The sequence below is a fragment of the Cylas formicarius genome, unplaced genomic scaffold (assembly GCF_029955315.1).
Source record: "Cylas formicarius isolate icCylForm1 unplaced genomic scaffold, icCylForm1.1 PGA_scaffold_5__7_contigs__length_24384050, whole genome shotgun sequence".
Classification (NCBI taxonomy): Eukaryota; Metazoa; Arthropoda; class Insecta; order Coleoptera; family Brentidae; genus Cylas; species Cylas formicarius.
The window spans coordinates 18,641,743-18,665,574 of record NW_026844341.1 but is presented as its reverse complement, the minus strand read 5'-3'; the positions used below and the strand labels follow the sequence as shown (position 1 = coordinate 18,665,574).

Genomic DNA, 23,832 nt, shown 5'->3' with positions numbered 1-23,832 from the left:
CTGGTTGCTAATTTTCAATAAAATATTAAGTTTCGTTATTAATTTGTTAACTTTTAATATAGTTTCCTAACCTACCACACTATGTTTTGTTGTCAATAGATGTCAGCACAAGACATAAATAAGTGTTCGGGGTTTTCCACCCCCCCCCCCCCCCCCCCCACACCCATACGTGTGTCAAAATTGGTCAGTTTTACGCTATTTCGTTTTTTACCGCGTCGTCGGAGCTTTCCTCGACATTCGGAACGTCCCCCCACCCCCCCGTTGTTAAAAAGTAAAAGCTTTAGTCGATTTTTCGTCCAAAAATCGGCTGTCGCGTTTTGCACGGCCACCCTTGCCCGCCCGCCCACCTCGTCCCCTACCCGCGTTCCATTGCCGTTTTTGACGCTTCCGAAAAATTTTCGCGCGGGAAATTGGACGCGTGGGAGGGGGAGGAGAGCCTCGCCCCTTCGCCTCCCTACGCCACGCAATCCCGCCGATAAATTGCTCAAACATACGGGTACATTGTAAACTAAATTATAAGGTGCGCGATGTTGACAGCCGATTGAGACTCCTACCCATCCCGTTCCCTCCCGCTTGACACGTTAATGGTGACGTGCCACTCCCTTTCGCCCGTTTGTGTGATTTGTCGGATTCATATTATTATATCCCCACTCCGTAGGTCGGCGTTTTTCATCTCGCGTTAATAGTATGTCTGAAGGGGTTCCGCGACGGTCGCCCCCACCACCATTCACCACTCCCAAAAAAATTTAGATATACCCGAAATTAAATTGAACCGGGACGGGGATCGTGCGCTGCGACGATGATCGTCCTGGGTCAAGGTAGGGTCGAAACGTGTGTTTGTTGTTATACATAACTTATAGAATTTTGCAAATAATGAAAATGTACGGCCTGATATGTATCGTTCCCCGTGACGGGGAAGAACGTTTTGTGACGTGCACTCGTCGAAACCCGCAACCCCCCAAAAAATCGACAATCTCAGCATTATCTTTTGTTTTTTTAATTACTAAGCCCCAGCTTGTCACTTTCTTTCCCGCGATTTTCGTCAGTACTAAGGCGGTATTGACAAGTGCACGTCGGGAGAAAAAAAATAATCATCTCCATTGATATGTTATTTGTTAAATTTAAATAAAAAATGCTGTTAAGTACTGTTAAGGTTTAATATTAACTGGTCGCAAAACAATCTGTAACATATTGTATCAAAATGCTCACAGCGACTAGACCGAATAATAAAAATGTAATTCCACAGTAACGCAGTATATATTCAAATCGTTTATTCCCCTTCATCGCTCATACCTCGCAATCGCTGCGCCGTCTAATAAATCAAACTAATAGTTTAACAGAAAAATAATCTTTATTTACAATTATAAACACGAACGTGTATAATATCACCTACGGTCTACCCATAAGATTTAAAAAATTATATGTACAAGAGGCACAGAATATATCTCATCGTCGAGAGAATTCTGTTATCGAGAAAGTGACCCGCAAGATCTATTTGTATATTTTGAGCAAATGTATAACATACTAAGTCTCATACTTTACAACTAACCTTTACACTACTATTTGTTCAATCACCCTTAATGGGTATATTGGCAATGATCAAGTAACAGGAACATAACCAAAGCAATTTCAAATTAACATATAAAATCAATGTAACTGAAAACTTGGTCTCACTTTTTTATCCGAGGTAGATATAAGAACCTATCAACTTTGTACAATATTTTTAATTTCTGCTAGACCATAATAATAATCTGATGAAACCTATATGGGGCCTACAAATGCCACCTACGACTGTTAGACTATAAAAATAATCAAGGTTTTGTAAAAATGTAAAACAGTAACAAACAGCAAAAAACAGAATGTAAAAAGTATAACAAAATTATACTGCTGTTACACTGTGCAAAATGTACGAACCCTATATTTGAAAATTACCCTCCGTTTCTAAAATGCTACACTACAAATTTATATGACATGGTAAACACAGTTTTTTTATTTTTTAAGCCATAAATTCATTTGTGTGCCCCACAAAGTTCTCGCACCAATAACCCTGCTATAATATCTCTGGAGAACGACCCTAATAGACAAACAATGCAAAGATTTTACGCAGTTGCTACCTTTTTCTCGTCTGAAGTCTCTTGTTCATCCTTTGAAAAATAATGGTAATTGGCAAATCTGGAGAACTGCACTAATTGCGCTCCCTCGTTTGTGAAATGGCACGCAAAGAGCAGCATGTTACGAGGCTGCACTTTCCAGGCAAATCTCATGAACATCGCCGAATACAATATCAGCGCTATAACATCAACACAGTTACTCTAGTTACATAATCTGATGTCCTATTCACCTGTCGTCATTTTGCCACTTATAAATTTCGGATCTTTATTTATGTCGGCCAGTGCCGCTAGCGGGATACCCCAGTTTGCAACAGGACCCCAGAAATGAGTGCTGGAATTGATTGATAGGGTTTGATTTAATGCATTACATTTTTAAACTTACCTCATCAAATAATCTCGAAATTCTTTGGATTTGAGTTGTTCGACTAATTTTTTGCCTAATGAGTTCACTTTGGACCCCATTTTCAGTTTTGATTGTAGTTATTTTCGCTTAAATTTGGAAGAATTTGTTCACCGTGCTGAGTTTCGCCAATCGAGGTTAGAGTTTCTGACTTTTAAAATGTCATTGCTGTTAGCATAGCATTTATCTGAATTGTTGCCTAATCATGTCTCAATATTAATTAAAATTAACTTGTTCATTATCGCAATTAAAATGACAAGAGGTTCGTTAACATTAATTATCTCCATGCGCTTCGTAGTTCAAATTGCCAAAACGTCGCAAAAAACATGGTAGTTCAAACGTTGCTGTCATCCGATTTGACGGTTGTCGGCGAGTTTGACATCGGACGGAGTTTTTTTAGCGAAAAGCATGGAGTGAACATGAAAACCGTGGTCGATTTTATATTTTTTGTTGTAAATTACATACACATTTTCTATTAGCATCGTGAGGATGAATACGGAGAACGACAGTAACGACGGAGTGAAATTATTGCCTTTAGAATTTCAACAGGGATACAGCACTGAGCCGACTACCGAAAGTTTGCGGAAAATTTTGGGGGAACTCGGTGCAAACACCAACGAAATCGAAATCAAAAAACTCATCAAAGAAATAGTCAGTTGGCGGCGCACGTTTTTAGGCGTCCCGATCATCGTTTTTATTTTTGCATTTTGTAGGTTAAGGCTTACAGCAACTCTAAACAGGAAGACATTCAACGGAATGAAGCCAGAAATATGCTGCTGGAATTATTTACATTGTTTAACGGCAAGAAGCAACTGAAAAAGTATCTCCAGGATGTCATTATCAAGTCAGATTTGGTCAATGAGATCATTAGAGATACTTCACAGGCGATACTCGATAAAATTCGAGACACGAAAACATGCAATCTGAAAGAGTGCAATGAATTTTTACATTTTGTTTCTGTAGTTCAAACGTCGCCGGTTTACAATTTTGATGAAAATTTTCGTCCTCTATTTCCCCTTTATATTTCTTTATTTGATAGTTTTGCTATATATGCCAGGTAAATTAATAATGTTTATGGAAATAACCTTTGGACCATCAATTTATTTGTAGTCAGATTAAACAAGATATTTTACCTGAAATTGAAGAATTGAATGTCTTAATGAATGCAGTTTTGAAGCAAATACTCCCCATTTTTGTTAAAAATGTCTCATTTCTTGAAGAAATTAAAGAGCAGTATCTCCAGTCCTTGTTGATGTATTCATATATTTTGTTGTTTAATGAGAAGATCGGATTCGACTTGAGGATGAAAGTGTGTTTGATTTTTGTGTATTCGTTTAGTGTTTTGGAGGGAGACAACATGAGCGTCTCGCAGCTGGTAAGCCACAAACTTTCAACTAAACCGCGCGCAAATCAGTCACCATTTTTCAGATAAGTAAAAATGGGTCTCAGTTCAATTTGTCAGTCAACAGTTTAGATGGCAAGAGCATACCCAACGATTATTTAATAATAATTTATTCCTCTATTTTAAATGTCTTGCCAGAGGATAAATTAATTTCTGAAAAAGTTGATGACAAATCTCTCATTTGCGTGTTATGTGAGGGCATCTTGGAAACTGCCAAGAGGTAACACACTTTGCTAAACACATCACATGTGAAGGGGCGACACCTGTCTTGCTTTTGTATCAATTCTAATAAATTTTAAACCCTCCACCCTGCTAAATATATGACCTATTGGTGTTGCCCCCTTCTTGCGAGTCCAGAGAGCACTAACCTTCTTTATTATTCTAGCAATGCGGGTTATTCATCGGTAATAATCGAAACTGGACGGGCGTTATGCCACATCGTGAAACATTTAAAGAAAATTCCACTCGAAGTCTTGAAGCCTTTATACGTCGAGGGCCTTTTCTTCGTGTGGTCCCACGCCGATCATTTTGTGGACACCGTCCGTACTTACGCGAAACAATTCTTCGAGGACCTGGTCGTTTTGGCTGCCCACCATCGCGAATCGGGCAACGACGAATTGACCGAGTTACTGTTGGACAAGATGGGCGAAATCCCGGATTCGAGTACTGTGAAATTTTTCGCCTACGAATACTTGGGCAAACACTACGGCTGCGATTATCTGTTGACCAAGTTTGAAAATTTGCCGGAAGTACTCTTGAGTTTTGTCGATGAAATGTCGGTTAACGAGCAAGTATGCAAAACGTATGTGGCATTGGTGGAGGGGAGTTTCGATTCTGGGACGAAGGAGTCATGGGCGAAATGGGTGTTTCCCGCGATGGAGCTGCTCAAGTCAGGCAAGGAATGTCACGGTTTCTGCCAGAAAATCGTCAACGCCGCTTTTAAACTGCAACCTGCCATATTGAGGATTATGTAAGGCTAGCGCAGTGACCTAACATCCAAAGGGGACGAAAGCGACGTTAATAGTTGCCGTATTTCTTCCTTTTAGAACAGTTATTTTCAATTACAATATATGTGTTTTGACGTCTCCTTTGGATGTGAGACAGTTGTAAGCGATGTGACCTGCAGTCTTGTAATTTAACAGCTTCCCCAACGAGTACGTCGGCTCGACGCAGGAATCGACGATCCTGCTGCACTGTTTGCATTACGCCAGGAAAAACGGCATCGAACTGAGCGTCGACAAAGAAACCAACTTGTACTGGCGGGGCCTGATCGACAAACAGAAGATGGAGATGTTTATGATCCACCAGGATGAAGAGGTAAAGACCTGATCGTAAGGGATGGCGAATTGGTAAAAAAGGGGTATCTGGTTCCTAGATTAGGCTTCTGGTGCTCGGTTGCGTGGCGGAGAGCCTTAAAACGACCGAACTCTACCTAGACTGGGAGTTTATCTTTTTAATCAACTACATCAGGTACAACATTACGGCGCAAACGCCGAACGTGCGCAAACAGATTGTAGCGTACTACAAAAAAGTTCTCGCGCGTTTCGATGCCGGCTACAAGGTAATACTCCGGAACATAGCTCATCTGAACCGCTGTTTAGAGTCTTATAGGTTGGCGGTCGAAAAGGACAAATCGTTAGCGAAGAACCCGGCAGATAACGCCACCGTACGCTTCCTGAACCTATATCAGGAGCTGAAAAAGTCGTACCGCTGTTTTATTTGCAATTTGACAAAGATACTGATCGGGAATCTGTCGTACGATTCGAATTATCCGCGGCGCGCCTCCAGTCTCGAACTGCTCTTGGTCATACGGACCGTTTTGGCGCCTGACGAATGGAAAAAGTGCTGGTCGGAAGACGACGTGAAGAACAGCCACAATATACTGTTCGATACATACGAATCCAACAAGAAAATGATCGTCGCGCTATTGAAATCGCTACCGCCTCATTATCTGGGTTTCACGGTACGTTTGCTATATGAAATGCGTTGCGGGGTAGGATCGCTCACATAGTATTTTTTTTATTATTATTAGTTTTAGAAGCAAGAAACTATGTCAAATAAGTCTCCATGCACTTTAATAAATCACTATTCAGAACTGCAAGTAGAACCGTTAATTATCAATATTTTATCAAGTCACTTTTAAGTCAGTGGTTTTGAATTAAGATCAAAATGAGCGCTAAAAATATTGGTAAAATAATTAAAAAATCACATTCAACCGTACAGCATGTAGTAAATCAATACAAATCCAACGCTCTGGTCGTCCGAGGAAGTTAATTGCGCGAGAAGAGTCTTCCGTTGTGAAAACAATTAAAATTAAGCGCTCCAAAACTTGCTGAGGAAGTCAGGGAAGAGTTGTCAAAGAATGTTGGCCCTCGAACGATTAGAAACTGCTTGCATCGGGCAGGTTATAACGGCCGCGTTGCCAGAAGGAAACCATTAATTTCGGAAAAAAATCGAAAAAAACGGTTGGAATTTGCCCGAGAACGCATTTACACAACCAAGGAGTTTTGGGAAAATGTTATCTTTAGTGACAAAACAAAAATTAATCTTTTTGGGTCAAACGGTCGGGATAAAGTTTGGAGGAAAAAAATTCAGCTCCGAATATTGAAAATGTTTTATTGTGTTTAGCTATTATTCACGGAATCATGTACCAACATGGCTATTTGAACGTCCTAAGGAATAATTTAAACCAAAGTGTTGAAGAACTTAACCTTGAGGCGCGTTATTTATTCCGACAGGATAACGATTCTAAACACACTGCTACGCTTGTACGTCACTGGATGATCCATAATGTCCGCCAACTACTTCATACACCACCACAATCTCCGGATGTTAACCACACCTATCGGAAGAATTAAAGCGACGAGTGAAAAAACTGCAAGTTACGAGTAGAGAAGACCTCGAAAATAGGATAAGAGAAGAGTGGGAAAACATATCTGCGGAAGTTACAAGAAAGCTTGTTTTAAGCCTTCCGAAAAGACGTAATGTCATTATTGTACAAAATATTAGACTTTAAGACACTTTTCAATTTATCATAAGAAATAGTAGTATACGGAGACTTATTTGACATAGTTTCTTGCTTCTAAAACTGCCTTATTTTTTATCGTTTAAATAAAGTGTCCAAAATGATTTTTATTTTATTTTAATAACTCTTAATAAGATTGCCGATATTTACTTGAAATATGTTTCTCATTAAATGAAAGTGAAAGAAAAAACTAAAAGAAAAACTGAAAAAATACTATGTGTACGAACACTTTTTTGACCTACTGTATACTCTTCGGTGTCAGGTTGCGTCAGTATCGACCGGTTTTACTGTTTTCAAGCAATTTGCCACAATGTTTACTTCTCTCTTGCTTCAATCAAATCTCATTCCTAACATCCCGCTAGGCGTCACTGTCAGATATTCAATGGGATTGACAAAACTCAAACGAAAATTTTAAAAAATCCTAAATCTTATTTGCAGATGTTCTTTAATTGAATAATAAGTCTATTCCTTTTTTTATAAAAAGATATCTGTTTTTTTTTTACTTTTTTCGGGTTCTTCACTTTCATTAAAAAGTTAACTTTCTAAATTGATTTTTTTTTAGATTTGTTCCTTCTTGTTGGTCCGTAGTAGTTTTTGTTAGAATTAGTAGCATTTGGGCCGTCCTACCCTATTTGACAGTTTTGGTTAGTTTACGCGCGTACGTTTTTTCTTGATAACCGTTATTGTCGCAGAACGTAAACTTCACATACAAGTACATGCAGCGGTGTTTCGAGATGGCGCTCGAGGTGAAGCCGAGTAAGACGTTGTCCGCCGCTTACCTATTCGAAATATGCGCCTACTCGCCGTACTTTTACACCATTGTGCACTGCGACGAGAGCAAGGAGGGTCGCAAGTCGACGGATCCCATTCTCGACATGATCGTCGTCGTCACGCGGAAACTGATGAATCACGCGTCCGATTTGAAAATCGACGGCGGCGACGTGTCGAAGTCGTCCATTTACGGTCTCATTTTGAGCATCAGGCACCTGCTGGAGAGCAGGAGCGTCGAGTAAGTCCGACATTAATTTAAAACTAACGCCATTCTGCGCAATTAGACGCCACAAAAGTAAATTCTACACAAACGGTGGTATTGTAGAACGGATGACATATCTCATTAATTATTCCTTTTTGCATGGATCGGGTGCAACAATTGTTTCAAATAGTATTTATGCAACAAGTGAGTTAAAAAGTTTACGAAATGTGTTGCATACTATACTTTTTCTACGACCGTTAGTTTTTGGGTACATTTTCGCAAAACAACACGAATACATTCAATGACATGACCGTCAGAATTGACAAACGTCAAAATTCAAAGCGCGCGAAAACATCCGATTGCTCGCGGTAAAATCCCGGAAATGTCCGAAGTATCTCGGATCCGTGGGAAAAGAAACTGACGTAGTAAAGTGACGCTTCCCGCATGCTAGATCGGTGGGTAATTAGGTATTTTACAGACGGGAGTAGAAACATTATATGATGTACTTCTGTTTTTTAAAAAATCTTCCAGACTTTGAAATTTTTTTTCTTTATATGAACATATTCTTGACAAGTTAGAAGAACGGCATTCGTTTTGTTAGATCTGCAAAGGGCATTTATGGTTGAAATGGTTTATTATCATTAACATACATGCTATTACCCACAAACATTACTAAAACTACGTTTGTAATTGACGCAAGCAATGCATCGTAGTAAATTACATTTATATAAAAGCAAAAGCTAATTCGCACTAATATTAATATTAATATAAGAATCTTTTGCCATTTTTTGGAAGCTTTTTACATTCGGTAAATTGTTGGTGTCTGTCGGCAGAGCATTGAACAATCGAAGCCCATCACTAAAGAGGCTTTTTTGCATTTATAGAATTTTAACAAACTAAATATCAAAATCATTTTTACCAGTAAGAATGTTTATGCGACCTTTGAATTAAATAATCTTGTAAGTGGGACGGAAGTAATTTATTTTTTATTTTATAATCAGCAAAACAAGACTCTTAGACACCGACAACCACCCTAAAGACCCAAGCATTACTCGTGACGTGTAACGTGTACAACCCAGAATAGCTCGCATGGATTTATTTTGTAGCACTTGTATTCTATGAACATTACAGTTTCTACAAGAAATCAAAATTGAATTACAATACCAAAAGTGAGGGCCGAAAATCGCATTAAAAACGAGGCGTCTGCGAAAGTCGACTCAAGAAATCAATCTCTTTTCCAATTTTTTTAGAAATATAATCTACATGTTGGGAGAAATTTATACTTCACACTTCATTTGTGAAACATTGCCTATTAACCTACTATCAATATAAATCTTGAAATTATTGTCCAAAAATGCATTACAATTTTGTTTACTCCTAAATACCATCTATGCTGATTTATTTAAATTTAACTTCAATTTATTTATGTACAACCAGTGATTAAGTATTCTTAATTCTAAGTAATTTTTCTCCGAAATTGATAGCAAAGTGTTATCTGCGAAAAGGTTGACAAAACAATTTTTTAAAATTTCACTTGGCCGATGTTGATATTTTAGTGGACAATCTTTGTTCATATGGCTTTAAATGGGTTAGGGTATTTTCTTGGGGATCGCACGCGGTTGGTCAAATTGCGAGATACCTTAGGATTTGAATACGTCTCCGACTATGTCATTGAATTGCGGTGGAAGTTTACTCGGTCCTGTATTGTTCATAGTGTTTATTAATGATGTGTTTTCATTTTTCCCCCATACTTACTTTCCCCTTTTGCGGATGATGCAGTTGCTACCCGTTTTGCAACATCGTCTGAACACCTTAGCATTGCAATCGAGACAGTTGTTGAGCAAATGAAACATTATACAGAAATTAACAAATTGGTATTAAATGAAAGTAAGACTAAGAGGAACGCGTTTTCAACACGGGGCTTAATATTTATGTATAGTACAGGGTGACTCAGAGTAAATTTCACTATTTAAACGCGCCTTGTACAGACAAAGTGGTACAGTGGCAAATCAGAAGCGTACCGGTCAACAGAGGTCCATCAGAACGCCAGAGAATATTGAGATTGTGCGACGTGCTGCGACTGAACATCCGAGGCGCTCAATTCGAAAACATGGCCAGGCCCTGAATATTCATCGCTCAAGTGTGCAACGGATTTTAAGCAAAGACTTACGGTTCCATCCCTACAAAATTCAATTGGTGCAGTTTCTAAAGCCCACAGACTACGAATTACGAAAAAATTATTGTGAGGCAATGATGAATATGTTTTGGAACGAAGGAGGATTGGACAACATTTTATTCAGTGATGAGGCTCACTTCCATCTGGAGGGGTATGTTAACAAACAAAACTGTCGCTTTTGGAGCCCCGACAACCCCAAAGAAAAGCATGAAAAACAATTGCATTCCAAGAAGGTAACAGTTTGGTGTGCCATGTCAGCTACTGGAATAATTGGGCCCTACTTTTTTGAAGTTGCCCATGGTCGCTCTGTAACGGTAACAAGTCAAAGGTACACTGAAATGCTCCACCAATTTTTGACTCCAGCTCTTCAAAACTTTCCTGGCTATAACCCCAATTTGACCTGGTTTCAACAAGATGGGGCGACGCCACACACAGCAGCGGTATCAATGGACGCTGTACGTGAATTGTTTCCAGGAACTGTTATTTCAAAATTTGGGGACACCTCTTTTCCTCCAAGATCGCCCGATCTTACGCCCCTAGATTTTTTATTTTTTTTTGTGGGGATATTTGAAGAGTATCGTCTACACTGATCCACCAGCCACTACGGAGCAGTTAAGACGCAACATTCGAGAGGCTATTGCCGACATTCCTATTGAAATGTGTCAGCGGGTCTTTCAACATTTAAGAGCATCATTGGAGGAGTGTTATCTAAGGGATGGTCGACATTTGGACAACATTGTGTTTAAAAAATAAAATCCGCATTTCTGTACTTTCAAAATTTATTATTAAAATTATGCCAACACTTTTTATTCCGTTAAAAGGGAAATTTACTCTGAGTCACCATGTATATAATATAGTAATATAGTATATAATTTTAGTACTCTTCAATGAAAGCACAATCCAACAGAAAATTGTCAAATTACTCAGAGTTTATGTAGATTCGAGACTCTCACGGTTCGAACAGGTGGATTACATTCTAAAAAAACTTTCTGTTTATCGCTTTGTTATATGGAGGCTCCGCCATCAGGTTTCTTTCTCGTCGTCTCTTACATACTTGCTTTGCTTTGAATGTAAAAATTTATAATAAATTGCCTATCGAACTGAAGGAGATAGCTAGTCAAACGAACAAATTACTACGCCTCTTCTATTACAATATTTAGGATTCTCTTTCTTGTGATTCCTTTTAATACGTATTCTTTGTTTGTTATTGTCTATGTATTTATTTATCTAAAATTATTGTTATTATTAATTATTTAATTATTTTGTTATTTGTATTATATTGACAATATCCAATGGAAATAAAACTATCTTTCTCTTTATAACTAAATGAGAGAGAAATTTACAGCTTTACAACTCCTTTTATAATTTTTTATGCGCTAGTGTTAGCACGGTTTTTTGAGTTTTCGGTTAAAATGGCGGATCGGCGCAAGTCTTTAACTGTAACAGAAAAGATAGAGGATATCAGAAGTATTGAGAGTGGCATCGGTAACGCGAAAATTGCTACACAAAAGAAATTGGCAAAAGCAACAATATCTACAATTTGAAGTAATCGCGAAAAGATCAAGAAAGCAAGTAAATCGCATAGGATTAAAAAAAATAGCAATCCTGTACGGTCAGATGTAGATAAAGCTCTTTTACGATGGTATGAAGTTCGAAGTTCCGAAAATATTACAATAAGTGGTCCAGTTCTGAAATCGAAAGCCGAAGAATTAACCAGGGAGGATTTTAGTCGGAAAAATTTCTGGTGACCCAGGAGATGTTAACAAACAAGCTGTCCTGAACCGGTTAGAGGATAAGTGATTCAGTATTATACATAATTACAGCTCTGAGACTTAGACTGCGCTATTATACAAGATGACTCCACATCATACGCTTAAAGTTACAGGAGAAAAGTGTTTGGGCAGGAAGCAGTAGGCGTTGAGGTACACCGTTTCGATTTGTGCAAATACGACAGCAAGTGAAAAATGCAAACTTCTTATTATTGGTAAATATGAACTACCGAGATGCATCAAAAATGTGAACAATCTACCTGTCATTTATACGTCAAACCAGCGAGCGTGGGTGACTTCAGCAATTTTTCATAATTATTTGAAAGAAAAACTAAAACTTCAGAATAGGAAAACATTGCTTCTGGTTGACAATTGTGCAGCTCATCCAAAAAATTTAATCCTTTCAAATATAAAATTAAGGTTTTTGCCTCTAAATAGCACCTCAGTCGTCCAACCAATGGATCAGGGCATAATAAAATGCCTTAAGACATATTACCGTAGATATTTTTTGTATCGTTTGATCCAGTCACTTGAAAATAAGGAACCTTTCAACATCACTCTCCTAGACTCCATAAAATTACTTCAACCACTATTTCAAACTGCTTTCGTCATTCTGGTCTGATAAAATCGGAGGGTGAATTTGATTCAGACGATGACTTACCTCTGATTTAGTGGTTCGAGAAGTGCAAAAATATTGACTACGATAATTGGAAGTTTCCCCTAAGTAATTGGTTCTGCAATAATGGTCAAGACCTAACCAACAAGCTGAATAACTTCCCAACTGTTGATGATAATTTAATAACAATGGAGTTATTGACCGATAATGATATTACTGAAGTTTTACAGCCAAATGATCCTCAAAGCTCTATTAACTAAAGCGACGATGATGTTTAACAGGACGAACTACCAAGTTATTCTGAAGGCGCTAAAATTGTTACAATTTTTTACAATCTACTGATAATGTAACTGATGATATTATGCAAGTGTCCTGGAAGGTTGAGAAGCACATAAAGAATATGAAATTTTTACTGAAAGAAAAAACAAACAAAAATAACGATTTTTTTTATTGAAAGGAAATTTGTATGTTGTAAAGTTTATATAGACAGATAAATTTTTAGTTTAGGTAGTTTAGTTTCTTTCGTTTTTTAGTAACTATGTTAGTGTTTATTAGTTTTCTATTTTTATATAAAATAAAAATATGTAGGTACCTACATAATTTTTTTGTGTTTTTTTTTATAGCACAATTCCTCTTACTCATTTTCTGATCCCTAGGGGGTACTTTATAACCGGAGTTCACAGTATTTAAGAAAAAGGGATCTCTAGGCCGTTTCTCCATCCTTAGTCTTTCCCGTAGATAAAGTCATTCGTTGGTAGCCTTTTGCCGGGCTAATTTCATTATAAGGTTCCGCGCGAGTTGTGGCCCCGCCCCTAGGTCCGACGCATGTTTCAGCGAACAACACCACGAGACGTACGCGGGAATATTCGATCACCTAATCGTCACGTGTTTCGATATCCAAACGAAAATCATGCCGGTGGTGTGTAACCCTTCGCCGGAGGGTTACCTACCAGAAAATGGCGACGACGTGTGCGAGACGGACGAGTCTTCGCGTGCCCAAATGATCCTGGTGTACGCTTGGCGCACCGTCAAAGAGATCACGTTGCTGCTCGCCGAAATCGCCAAGCAAACCGTCAATGCCGAGCGTCGAGTCGGGGAGGAAGACGCCACCCTCGTCGTCGACGAGAAACTGACGAAGATCGGCGAGTTTTTCGTCGACGTCTTTGTGCAGAGCAAGCATCGGGGCGTGTTCGAGCAGGGGTACGTCGGTTTCAGCGTCGTTTGCGAGAGTTTCTGGCGGTCCAGCCGTAAGACGATCAGCTGTCTGCCCAAGAAGTGGCTGCATGAAGCTCTCGACCTGTGCACCGGCAAGACGCAGTCGGACGGTCTATGCCCTACTCGACGTAGCGCAGGTTCGTTTTTTAAACCGATATTTTATAGGGGGTTTATAAAGATACATTAGCACAGTTTTTATAGTTTTCTAAGAAACCCATTTGGGTTGTAACTCTTGTAAGAGATCCAAGTTACTTTAAGTTTTTGTAATATTGCATCTGCACTATTTTATTTAGTGTTGTTTACTTCAGGTTCCTCAAAACCTTGTTTACTCTTGTTTGTTTTTTACTATGAAACCTAAATCATGTCATATATCACTTATGGCCCAGTTTTTCATGTAGGATGCCGTTTTATGTGAGGTTTACTGTTTAATGTTTAATAATTGCTTTCTTAAAGATGTCGCAGGCCAAGAAAAAATTGAAATACGGTAGTAGTAAAGAAAATGCAAAAGGAATTGACCAGATCATTTTTAGTTTAACGCTAAATTTTATCTAAATATTTACAACTGAAAAGGTGGAATAGTTTTTAATTGGTTTTCCGGTAATTTTTTGTTTTACACCGCTTATGAAAGTTTTGTATAAATACCTTTTTGATAACTTACAAAAATGTAAGTATAAATATCGAAAATTACGTTTTATTACAAGCGCAATACAAGACAGCTAGGGGAATGTTATAAAAATTTCAACAGAGTTTAATAGTACTTAAAAGTATGAAAATTAAGTTTTTTAGATGAAAAAGAAAGCATATCGCATTTTTCAAAAAATTGCTGAATATTTTTTTTGAGTTTTTCAGATGTTATAATATTTAACAAATACGAAATAGTATATATTATAGGGAAATGATTTTGTTTGGTGTGTTATATACACTGTGTGTATATAAATATGGTAAAATTTATAATGGCGTTTGTAATATGTAATATTTTTAGGTAGGTTTAATATCAGCGATTTAAATAAAAACTTATTTATGGTTTATAAATGTTATAACAAACTCTTACAAATAAATGGTGTATAAAAGTTTTATATGGAACTAACATTTAGTCACCGTTCATTTTGTAATAGACTTTATAAAAGTAACGAAAACTTTCGGCAAACAATTGATAGGTTCTTAGCTTTTACAAAATAGGTAATCGGAACAAAAAATGTTGGTTGGGACGATTGGTTCGCGTCGGTACAGTGAATGGTTATTCGCTCCTCTGCTTTGTTTAATGTTTAATACTTCATTTGCTCAAGTTAGAAGAAAAGCAAAATTATTATCACGTTGCAATTTTAACGTTAGTAGATTAAATTTTTGCCAAAAGTTTACCTTGAAAAAGAATTTTGATGATTTTATGCAGAAAATACAAAAAATCTTGTACTGCAAAATTAAGTGATTGATTCCCTGTTCTCTGTTCGTCCAAAAGATTCTTTGGTAATTTATAGAAGCCTCTGTCTCCCTCTCTGCCTCTCTCTCTTAACGTTTTTCATCATGGCGAGTTGTTTGCAACATTGCGCCGCTTCTCGCATCTCCCGTCATTCCAGTCTCCTTCGCTGAGACCCTCTTACTTCCATTTCGGTTCGAATATTTGTAATCCGTTTTTCCGCGGCCTTGCGCGTTTATTTCTTTGTGCTTTGTGTCCAGTTCCAGACCTTTAATGGTACCCTTTCTTCTCTCATTCGGTGCAGGTGTCCATACAATTTGGATTGTTTGGCATTTTTGTTGTCCATTATAGTATTTTCGACGTGCACTCTTTATCTGATGGTCTCATTTCTTACATGTTCAAGTAAGGTTAACCGGGAACATCTCCAGTATATCATTTCGGTTGAAAAAAGATTCGGAGTAATGTTTTTCCCTGGAACCCACACTTCTGATTCATACGTCAATACAGATTTTGTTTTTTTTTTGTTTTGTTATTAAAGAATTGGATGTAGTGCTTTAATCACGTTCTTTTCTTTTCCTATTTTCTTTAGTACGTTTTTATTGTCCTTTCCGTTCTCATCTATAGGAGCTTGTGAATTATTGTCTTTACTACTGAATATCGCGTTTCTCACCACCTGAAAGGGGGCGGTATCCCCAGGTATGCTAGGTAGATCCTTCCTAGACAATAATTTTATAGTCCTCTTGTGTCGTTCGGTATTTTCTCATCAACCCTTGCCACGCGTATTTCGCAATCGATAATTTTCGCTAGTTCGATGACCGGTAGATTTGCAGGTTTGCCGTTTTTGATCCTGTCGATTTTGACCAACGAGCCGGATCCGTCTTACTTTCACGACGCGATGGAGACGTTGCTCGCGCGCGCGGAAGACTACGAGACGTGCTCGAACGAAACGCGCATGCACTGCATGAACGTGTTGCGCGCCATCTACCGACACAGCAAGCTCGGCGAGCTGGTCGCTTCGTACGTTGCCAGAGGCGTTATCCTCGCCATTACCGGCTACAAGAGCGATGATTGGGCCGTGAGTCCTTCAAATCGGCCTTGTTAGCACGCGACGCACTCCGTCCCTTTATTTTTCAGATTAGGAACTCGTCGACGCTGCTCTACGCGACGCTGATGACGCGGATGTTCGGGGTGCAGCGGACCGCTGACTCGGAAGACCTGTGCATCAAGAACAAATTGACGCTGCGCGTCTTTTTCCTCAGGTATCCCGAGCTGTACGGCTTCCTGCTCGACACGTTGGCGCAGGAATGCCGTAACAGGAGCAGCCTCGTCCTACATCCCGTCTTGATGATACTCGCGCGCCTCTACGGGTCGAATTTCGAAGATAACCGCGTTCAGGTGAGCGGGACGACAACGACAAAGCATAGGGGGAACTATGTTTTCTTTTTTTGGCGCAGATGGATCAGTATTTTCCGTACGTCAACGTTTGCCTGTCGAATCCCGTGTACCGGACGAGAGATTTGGCGGCGAAAGCGTCCCTTTCTCTAGTCGACTACGTCCGCGTGCTCGAGCATTTCTCGAAGTGTTTCGGCCGGTTGCAGGAGGCGGACGTTACCGACAACGAATGTCACGGCATCCTTTTGCAGGTCTGGCACATACTCAAGAGTCAGGCCGTTTCGGCGGTCGATTTCCCGTTAGGAGACTACCTTTCCCGAAGCGTCCATCTCTGGGACCAAGCGGGACGAAAGTTTAGTCACATGACGGTCAACCTGTACACCGAGGTGGTCGCGCGGTTCCTGTTAGAGTGAGTTCGACGCCCGAATCTCGCGACTTTGGCGCCACCCGCACGTGTCGCGTTGCAGGAATCCCGATTTCGCCGACGTCCACTGGCTGAAGAGGATCCTGCTGGGCCTGTCGCGGCAAATCAAGCGGAACGCGCTGCCGGAAACGTGGCGAAACAAGTTCGCCGCCACCCGTTTCGTTCTCACCTACTATATCGTCATCAACAAGCTGGAGGAGACTGACGTGACGTACTCGACGATGACCAACGAGATCATGTCGTACCTCTACGGCCACGACCCCTACATGAAACGTTTCTGTCTCCACTTTCTCATCTCTCTCAATCAAACGCTTCAGGTAAAACGATCCTACTCCGAAGGTTTTAAATTAAAATTTTCAATTTTACAATATTTTTGAAATTTGACACACGGAAGTTTTTAAGTATTGTCTGTCTCATTTTATTTCCAAGAAGTGTTCTCCGCCCAGTTAACTCGTTTTCCCGGAACATTTAACGAGGTCTAGGGATATTTTGACTAAAATACTGCCATAAAAATGCTGCATTTAAACGAATTGACAAATTATCAGCCGCCATATTGTTTGTTCAACACAGATACGGCATATTGTATGCACATAATATTTAATGTTTAAAATTGTCAGCATCTCAAAAACTTAAAAAGTGTATTTTTTCAATTAAAATAAAAAGTTCGGACCTCTAAGAGAAAAAACTATACATATAAACGATGTTATAACTAGTAAGTAAGCAATAATAACATATAATGTTATAATTTACAATTACATATATTTCATTAAGAAATTTATTTTGTTTTTGTAAATTATAATTTGGTCGGAATTTGAGGCAGGCAGAATTATATAACTTTGCTGGTTGCTTCAGAAGTTTTAGTAAATTTCGAACGTCTGTAAAAAGTTTCTCAATTTTTTTTGAAGATCATTTTTTTTGTGCATGTAGGGTTTAAGGCGATAGGTACCTTTCGAACTGTTTAGAAATTTTGAAAAATTGGCGGTCTCTTTCATTTCATGGTTACAACTTTTGTTTATAAGGTTTTAACATATCATACAGGATGTGCAAAATATACCGTTCCATGGTAAATTGTATAAAATACGTCCAAAATTTGCAGTTAAGGACTTGAAGTTTGGCACGGAGGTGAAAGTCTACTTTCACATATATCCTGTAAAACCCGTAGTAGTTTTTTTTTCAATTTTGAACATTTTTTTGGATTATTTTGGGTTCAGATAAAATCTTTAATCAGGAAATGTACAGAGTGTGTCGGGTATAGGCAAAAAAGTCCATGAACATTTTTGCGAGGGTAAATTATTAGTCCCAAATGAAAAGACGTAAAAAAGTGACAATATAGTTGGGGCAGTGATGTAAGCCATAGTGAGAGCAACAATTTTCTCATTTTTAGTTTTCGTATATCATACCGGGTGCGCCAGATATTTGAAAAAATATACCTGGGAAGCGCTGTTACTAGTAAAATTTAAAAAGTTTAACATGGCTGAAGTTAGGTTGAGTGCATTTTTGAAGGCCCCTTTTTACACGATGCCAAGACAAAAAAATGGCATAGTGGTCCGCAGGAGCATAATAGAAAAAAGGCGGGAGCTCGTTTTTAAAAATCTGGAGCGCACTTGATTTTTTCATTTCCTATCAGCTTTATATTGTTAATAACCCAGTGCGAGACGTTGTATTTCAGGCGGCCATCGATCCGGACTTCAAGGAACACCCGCTATTTCGCACGGAAGACGTAGAAATTCCTGCCGAGGTCACCGGTTTAATATCGACGTTTCAGCGATCGTCGGGCGAGAAAATCCTGCGCCAGATCCACCCTTACCTAAAACCGTTCCTGATGGAGGAGCTGAAGATCGAGCACTACGTCCGTAACGACGACAAGGTGCTGCTGTTCCTGCTGCTCGACTTTTATCCGTGCGCGATCAGGTTTCTGCGGTTGAGCAAGCAGGAAACCCTGAACACGTTGCTCGCCTACTGCGACTGTGATAACGAAGAGCTAATTAGCGCCGCGATCAGCACTGTGAGCACCTTCATGGCGGAGGTCGATTACAATCTGTTGTGCTACGACAAGCTCATCGAAGTACTGTCAAAGTCGGCGTCACCCGCCGCCACGGTGCACCGCAGGCTTGCCGTCTGCGAGTTCCTTTGCAGGAACTACATCCTGTACTGCAACGAGGAGCCGATTTTAAAAGGTTATCTGGCTATTATATCCTACCCAAGTTACCGGTTTATTCAGAATAGTTTCAAAAATATTTCAGTTCAAAGCAACATTCTTTCTATGACCAGCGAGTCACACAGCATTGATTTTACGCCTCTGGTTAGGACATTTCTGTATTGATATATCGGTTTTAAGTTCATATAACCTTTCTGGAGGCAACAACTTACATGTTTTGTGAATTGCATATCTTGATCTAAGGTCAGCCCTATATTTTTAAAAGTTTCATAGAATTTAACTGGCTCACCCTGTATTAAAATATCAAGTTTGTGCGTATTTTCAAAATCTTTTATCTCAATCTTCCTGCCAAATATCATAACAGCCGATTTATTTGGATTGAGTTTGAGGCAGTGTTTTTGAATGCTTTCATCGGGACTAAGCGACAGGTAAAGGTGCGTGTCATCAGCGTAATAATGTTGGGTGCATGATTGAAAAATAGAAGGGAAGTCCGACAAATAGATTGAAAAAAGGAGGGGGCCTAGAATAGAACCTTGAGATACACCAGCTGTAATGTTTAATGAAAGAAAAGTTTTTCCTGCATAAATCACAACATGTGATCTATGCAGATCTATGAGATAATTTACTATGAAAATGCGTGCATTCTACGTCACATAGACTGAAAAAAGGGGGCCTAGGAAAGAACCTTGAGGTACACCGGTTGTAAAATGTAACTCACAACCTGTGATCTATCGTCGAGATAATTTGCTATCAAAATGCGTGCATTCTACGTCAGTCCTACATAGTTCAATATTGAATTGAAAATACTATGATTGAGAGTGTCAAATGCCTTACTATAATGTAACATAATAAGAGTTGTTAGTTTATTTTTATCTGTAGCCGATAGTATATCATCAGCAATTGTTGCCAGAGCTGTGGAGCTCCTAAATCCTAAATCCAGATTGAGTAGAAGGGAGAATGTGATTTTGCTTTACATTGTTTTGAAATTGTAATTCTATCGCTTTTTCAAGCATTTACCCTAGCTTTTTTCCACTCTGCTGGGAAAACAGAGTTTTTTTAACAAAAGTTTATGACATGAGTAATATAAGGCAGGAGAAAATGTACACACAATTTGATTGTTAAAATATTAGTATTATCTAATCCAGTGGACGTAGTTTTGACACTTGAAGTTATGTTAACAACGTCAATTTCTGAGATTTCCGAGAAAGAAAGAGTAGAACGTACCGTATCCGTTAAACAATTATTATAGAAGCTTACTAAGTTATCGTCAACTGGAAGTTTTTGAACACAATGAACATTGATTTATTTTTTCTACGTCATTACAATTCTCGGGGATTTGGGTATTTTGCGTTTTGGTAATATTCAATGTTTTTAGGGCGGACTATTTTTTTTTTTTGCTTTTTACTTGAAACATAAAATAACTTTTCTTTTCCGAACGAATGACTGTTTTCAACGAAGGAAGAATGATTCTTGAAATATTTTTCAACAAAACCTGTAACAAAATCCAAATTGTTTTCGGCAACTTTTTTGTACTTATTTTTTCCTTCTTTTCAACAATATTTATTAATTTCACAGCTTTTGTTTCACTCTTTTTCTAAAATCTGATATTTTTGCAGACCTTGTTTGTTTGTTGAAGAACTGGTATAAATCCAAACAATTTTGCAGACCCTATCTGCTGGTTTTGAGTTTATTAGTCAGATTTATTTATGGATTAAGTTTTTCCTAAAATAATCTTTTTTCGATAGTAATTTTAAATTACTGTTTTCATTATAATTCGAAAGGATTTACCTATCAATTTTTTTTATGCCAATTGACCGAATTAATTTTTAAAATGCAATGAAATAAATTTATATTTATTTATATTATTGTGCGTTAAGTCGCCCTCGCGCCGTTCTGAGAACTAAATGGAGTGGATATTTTTATTGGGATTCCCCGAATCAAGGTATTCCTTGAAGAGGATTATTTCTGGTACAAATACATATTTTTAATAAATAATATAACATTAAAAAATAAATAAAATTAAAAAATAAAACATTTTAATCGTATTTGACTAGTCACTTAAAAAGTGGTCAATTGAGCAATCCCAACACTAACTTTTACAGTATTTTGGGTTATTAAACTAACTAATGAAAGGACTTAACGGTCCACTAGAGATTACGCTATGGATTCAAATAAAAGTAACAAATTTTGGTTATTTATTCAATATCTAGCTTTTTTCACATTTCACCAATTTTTTTTATTCTAATTATTGGCGCTGGATTTTTGACCGAGATTTTATCAACATCCGCCTATGCGCGCCGTTCGCGTTCTAGGCGACCTGCTCTGCACCGCCCTCAACATGGTGATGGTGCTGCTGGAGGACGACGAGCTTGAGGTGAGAAATTCGATGAGCAACTACGAGAACGCGCTCAAAGTCAGGATTAAAATCAACAATTCCATGAACCAAACGATGTAAGGGGGGGGGGGTATTGCGGGCGCGTGGGCGGAGCTTAAGTTGTGATTCTCCGCAGTTCGGGGCAACGGTGGCCGGTCGTACCGGAAAAGGCGAAGGAGGACCTCATCTACCTCGCGACAGTCCTGCTACCTCAGGACAAAGCCGTATGTTTGATTTTTTCGTGGGCGTGTCGCTACTTCCCCGACCCGTCCAACGAAGCGTTCGAGGTAAACAAATCGACTCGTAAAATTTGACAGGTAGTTGACGGCACCACGCGTACGTTTCAGATATTCGAAAGGGGCGGACTGAACCAGTACGCGGAAAACACGCCCTTGATCGACGTGTGCTCCCGGATACTGATCAAAATGCTCTGGTCGCTGCCCGAGGGCCTGTCGTACGAGGACAAGTCGATATTCCTCGAGGAGCAGACGCTGACGGTGACGACGGTACTGCTGAACGCGCTGCTGCGGTACGACTCGCCGATGATGCTGCTTAAAACGAAATTATCTGTGATATGCGCGCTGAAGTCGATGTACAAGTTTCTCGAGAACATCGAGGTGGGTCCGAATTTCGCCTCCGCGTTCCGAACTTATTTGAACGACACGATCCTCAATTATCTGACGACCCATCTCGAGCACAGCGATCTGTTTTGCGTGAAGAAAATCATCAGGAAACTATACGACCCGGTGTTTAGGCCGAGGCGATGAGGGCGTGACCGTGGGCGAGCTCGAATCGCTCCTCCCTCCCGATTTTAAATGAATTAGTTGTTATTTTTTATGTAAGAGGAGAAAAACAGATCTTGATTAACTAAATAAATTTTTATTCTTGATTAGTTGTTTTTACAGGCCAATTAAAAGGCTATGAGGAAGATGAAGATGAAAAAGTTGGATGGTTGCTACCTTTTTTTTTTAATTTCCAAATATATATGTTTTAGCCTAAAAGACCTTCATGCTTGTTCTCTTTCAAACAAAACTGGTAGCAAGATAGTTCAAAGATATGACTACAAGTTAGCATTTGTTTTCCAAATGGTGCCTTCGGAAGATCTTTTTTTAATCAAAAAATTTTCTAGGAAGAAAACTTTTTAAAAAGAGGAGTATAGAATGTTTTGTGGGGCAGAAAATTTTAAGTTGAATACTGACATCAAGAGTGATCTGCAGGAAGCTATTTACAATAAAAGTTTCTACCATTAGAGCTAAATGTTTAAGCTAAAAAGTTGGTAAATCTTAATCTGAAGAATGTATTACAAAATGCTGGGGTATGAGAGACACCCAGTATACCGCAAAAGGTAAATGTTTTTACATATCTGGACCAAATCAATGAAAAATATGGTGATTCACATAAGTAAACACAAAAATGTGAAGCATTGATGTTGCTGATAATTAGGGCCTTTAGAAGCCTTTTTTCACCCTTATAGGCAACAGGGATTCTTTGGCGTAGTTGAAGAAGGTCAACAGACCGTATTTTTTGCTTCGTTTTGATAAATAATTCGAAACGACGTCGGCGTCTACAAATAACACTCTTAAATCAGGAGACCTTACTTAACAGAGACGTATTTACCTGTTCTTTCCGCGATCGTCGGTAATACGTTGTCGTTCGCTGATAATGAAACGAATAAAGCAAACGGCACCAGCCACAGGTACAATGTAAAGTACGCTATAACCTACAAACTCAACATCAATTACCGAAAACTCTGCTATTTGGCACCCTTACCTCAGAGAATGGGTGGTATGTTGATGCAAAATAACTAAATGCTAAGTAATGGTTAACGAAAACTAATATCACACTGAGTATTAGTGCCGGTGAGGCCACCGCCACGACCGGGAAGCTTGATAATATCACGAAATGTGCGATTTGAGCGAGGATGCCGCATATGATTAAAGTATGCGGAAAACTCTCCAGCAACCATAAAAGTACATATAACACAGTGACGCTCTACAAAAACACAAATTAGGTCGAAAGATGCCGCGAAGAGCTCGTAAAATTACCGCGTTCATCCACCAAATCACCTTTTTCGCGTAGCTCGTGTATTCTTCTACCAATTCGGCTAAGTAGTACAGTCCCGCGGCTGAAAAAGCACCGGATGTTATGCTCTCGTAACAATTCACTTCAAACGGTAAATACCTATCGATATCGTGATGAAAATCACCTGCGCCATTAGCGCCAAGTAACAAATTAACGATAAGAACCACATCTCGATGCAGTCGAACTTTGTTTTCGCCCCATTGTGAGGTTACCCGCATAGATCACAGAATTGAAATCCTTGTTTCATTTTCCATCATACGTTACCATAGAATACCGAGTTTACGTAAATACTGATGGAACT

The 23,832-nt window shown here is 38.9% G+C and overlaps 3 protein-coding genes across 6 annotated transcripts; 1 reads left to right on the top strand and 2 right to left on the bottom strand.

Annotated features, from left to right (window-relative positions):
* Positions 1-1,791: 1,791 nt before the first annotated feature.
* LOC132701792 (mitochondrial pyruvate carrier 1) lies at positions 1,792-2,793 on the bottom strand. The gene is made up of 3 exons (XM_060669989.1): positions 2,494-2,793; positions 2,342-2,442; positions 1,792-2,290 (listed from the first exon to the last, which is right to left on the bottom strand). Exons 1-3 carry the CDS (start codon positions 2,571-2,573, stop codon positions 2,100-2,102), a joined length of 372 nt encoding a protein of 123 aa, XP_060525972.1. The 5' UTR covers positions 2,574-2,793; the 3' UTR covers positions 1,792-2,099.
* Positions 2,794-2,885: 92 nt separating this feature from the next.
* Positions 2,886-22,235, top strand: LOC132701926 (tRNA (32-2'-O)-methyltransferase regulator THADA). Of its 4 annotated transcripts, XM_060670244.1 has the most exons (17): positions 2,886-3,162; positions 3,225-3,568; positions 3,622-3,886; positions 3,940-4,133; positions 4,299-4,883; positions 5,056-5,230; positions 5,289-5,876; positions 7,631-7,947; positions 13,307-13,824; positions 15,932-16,176; positions 16,236-16,496; positions 16,556-16,902; positions 16,961-17,234; positions 18,587-19,094; positions 21,388-21,526; positions 21,586-21,736; positions 21,797-22,235. In XM_060670244.1, the coding sequence occupies exons 1-17, from the start codon at positions 3,001-3,003 to the stop codon at positions 22,214-22,216; spliced, it is 5,493 nt and encodes a 1,830-aa protein (XP_060526227.1). In that variant the 5' UTR covers positions 2,886-3,000; the 3' UTR covers positions 22,217-22,235. The 4 variants fall into 4 exon arrangements, with proteins under 4 accessions (XP_060526227.1, XP_060526229.1, XP_060526228.1 ...); XM_060670246.1 differs by lacking the exon at positions 5,289-5,876; XM_060670245.1 differs by lacking the exon at positions 2,886-3,162 and having other exon boundaries at positions 3,450-3,568; positions 3,626-3,886.
* A 639-nt stretch (positions 22,236-22,874) lies between these two features.
* On the bottom strand, positions 22,875-23,785 carry LOC132701927 (protein TEX261). The gene is made up of 5 exons (XM_060670249.1): positions 23,631-23,785; positions 23,495-23,574; positions 23,220-23,441; positions 23,067-23,169; positions 22,875-23,013 (listed from the first exon to the last, which is right to left on the bottom strand). Exons 1-5 carry the CDS (start codon positions 23,698-23,700, stop codon positions 22,898-22,900), a joined length of 591 nt encoding a protein of 196 aa, XP_060526232.1. The 5' UTR covers positions 23,701-23,785; the 3' UTR covers positions 22,875-22,897.
* Positions 23,786-23,832: the final 47 nt, after the last annotated feature.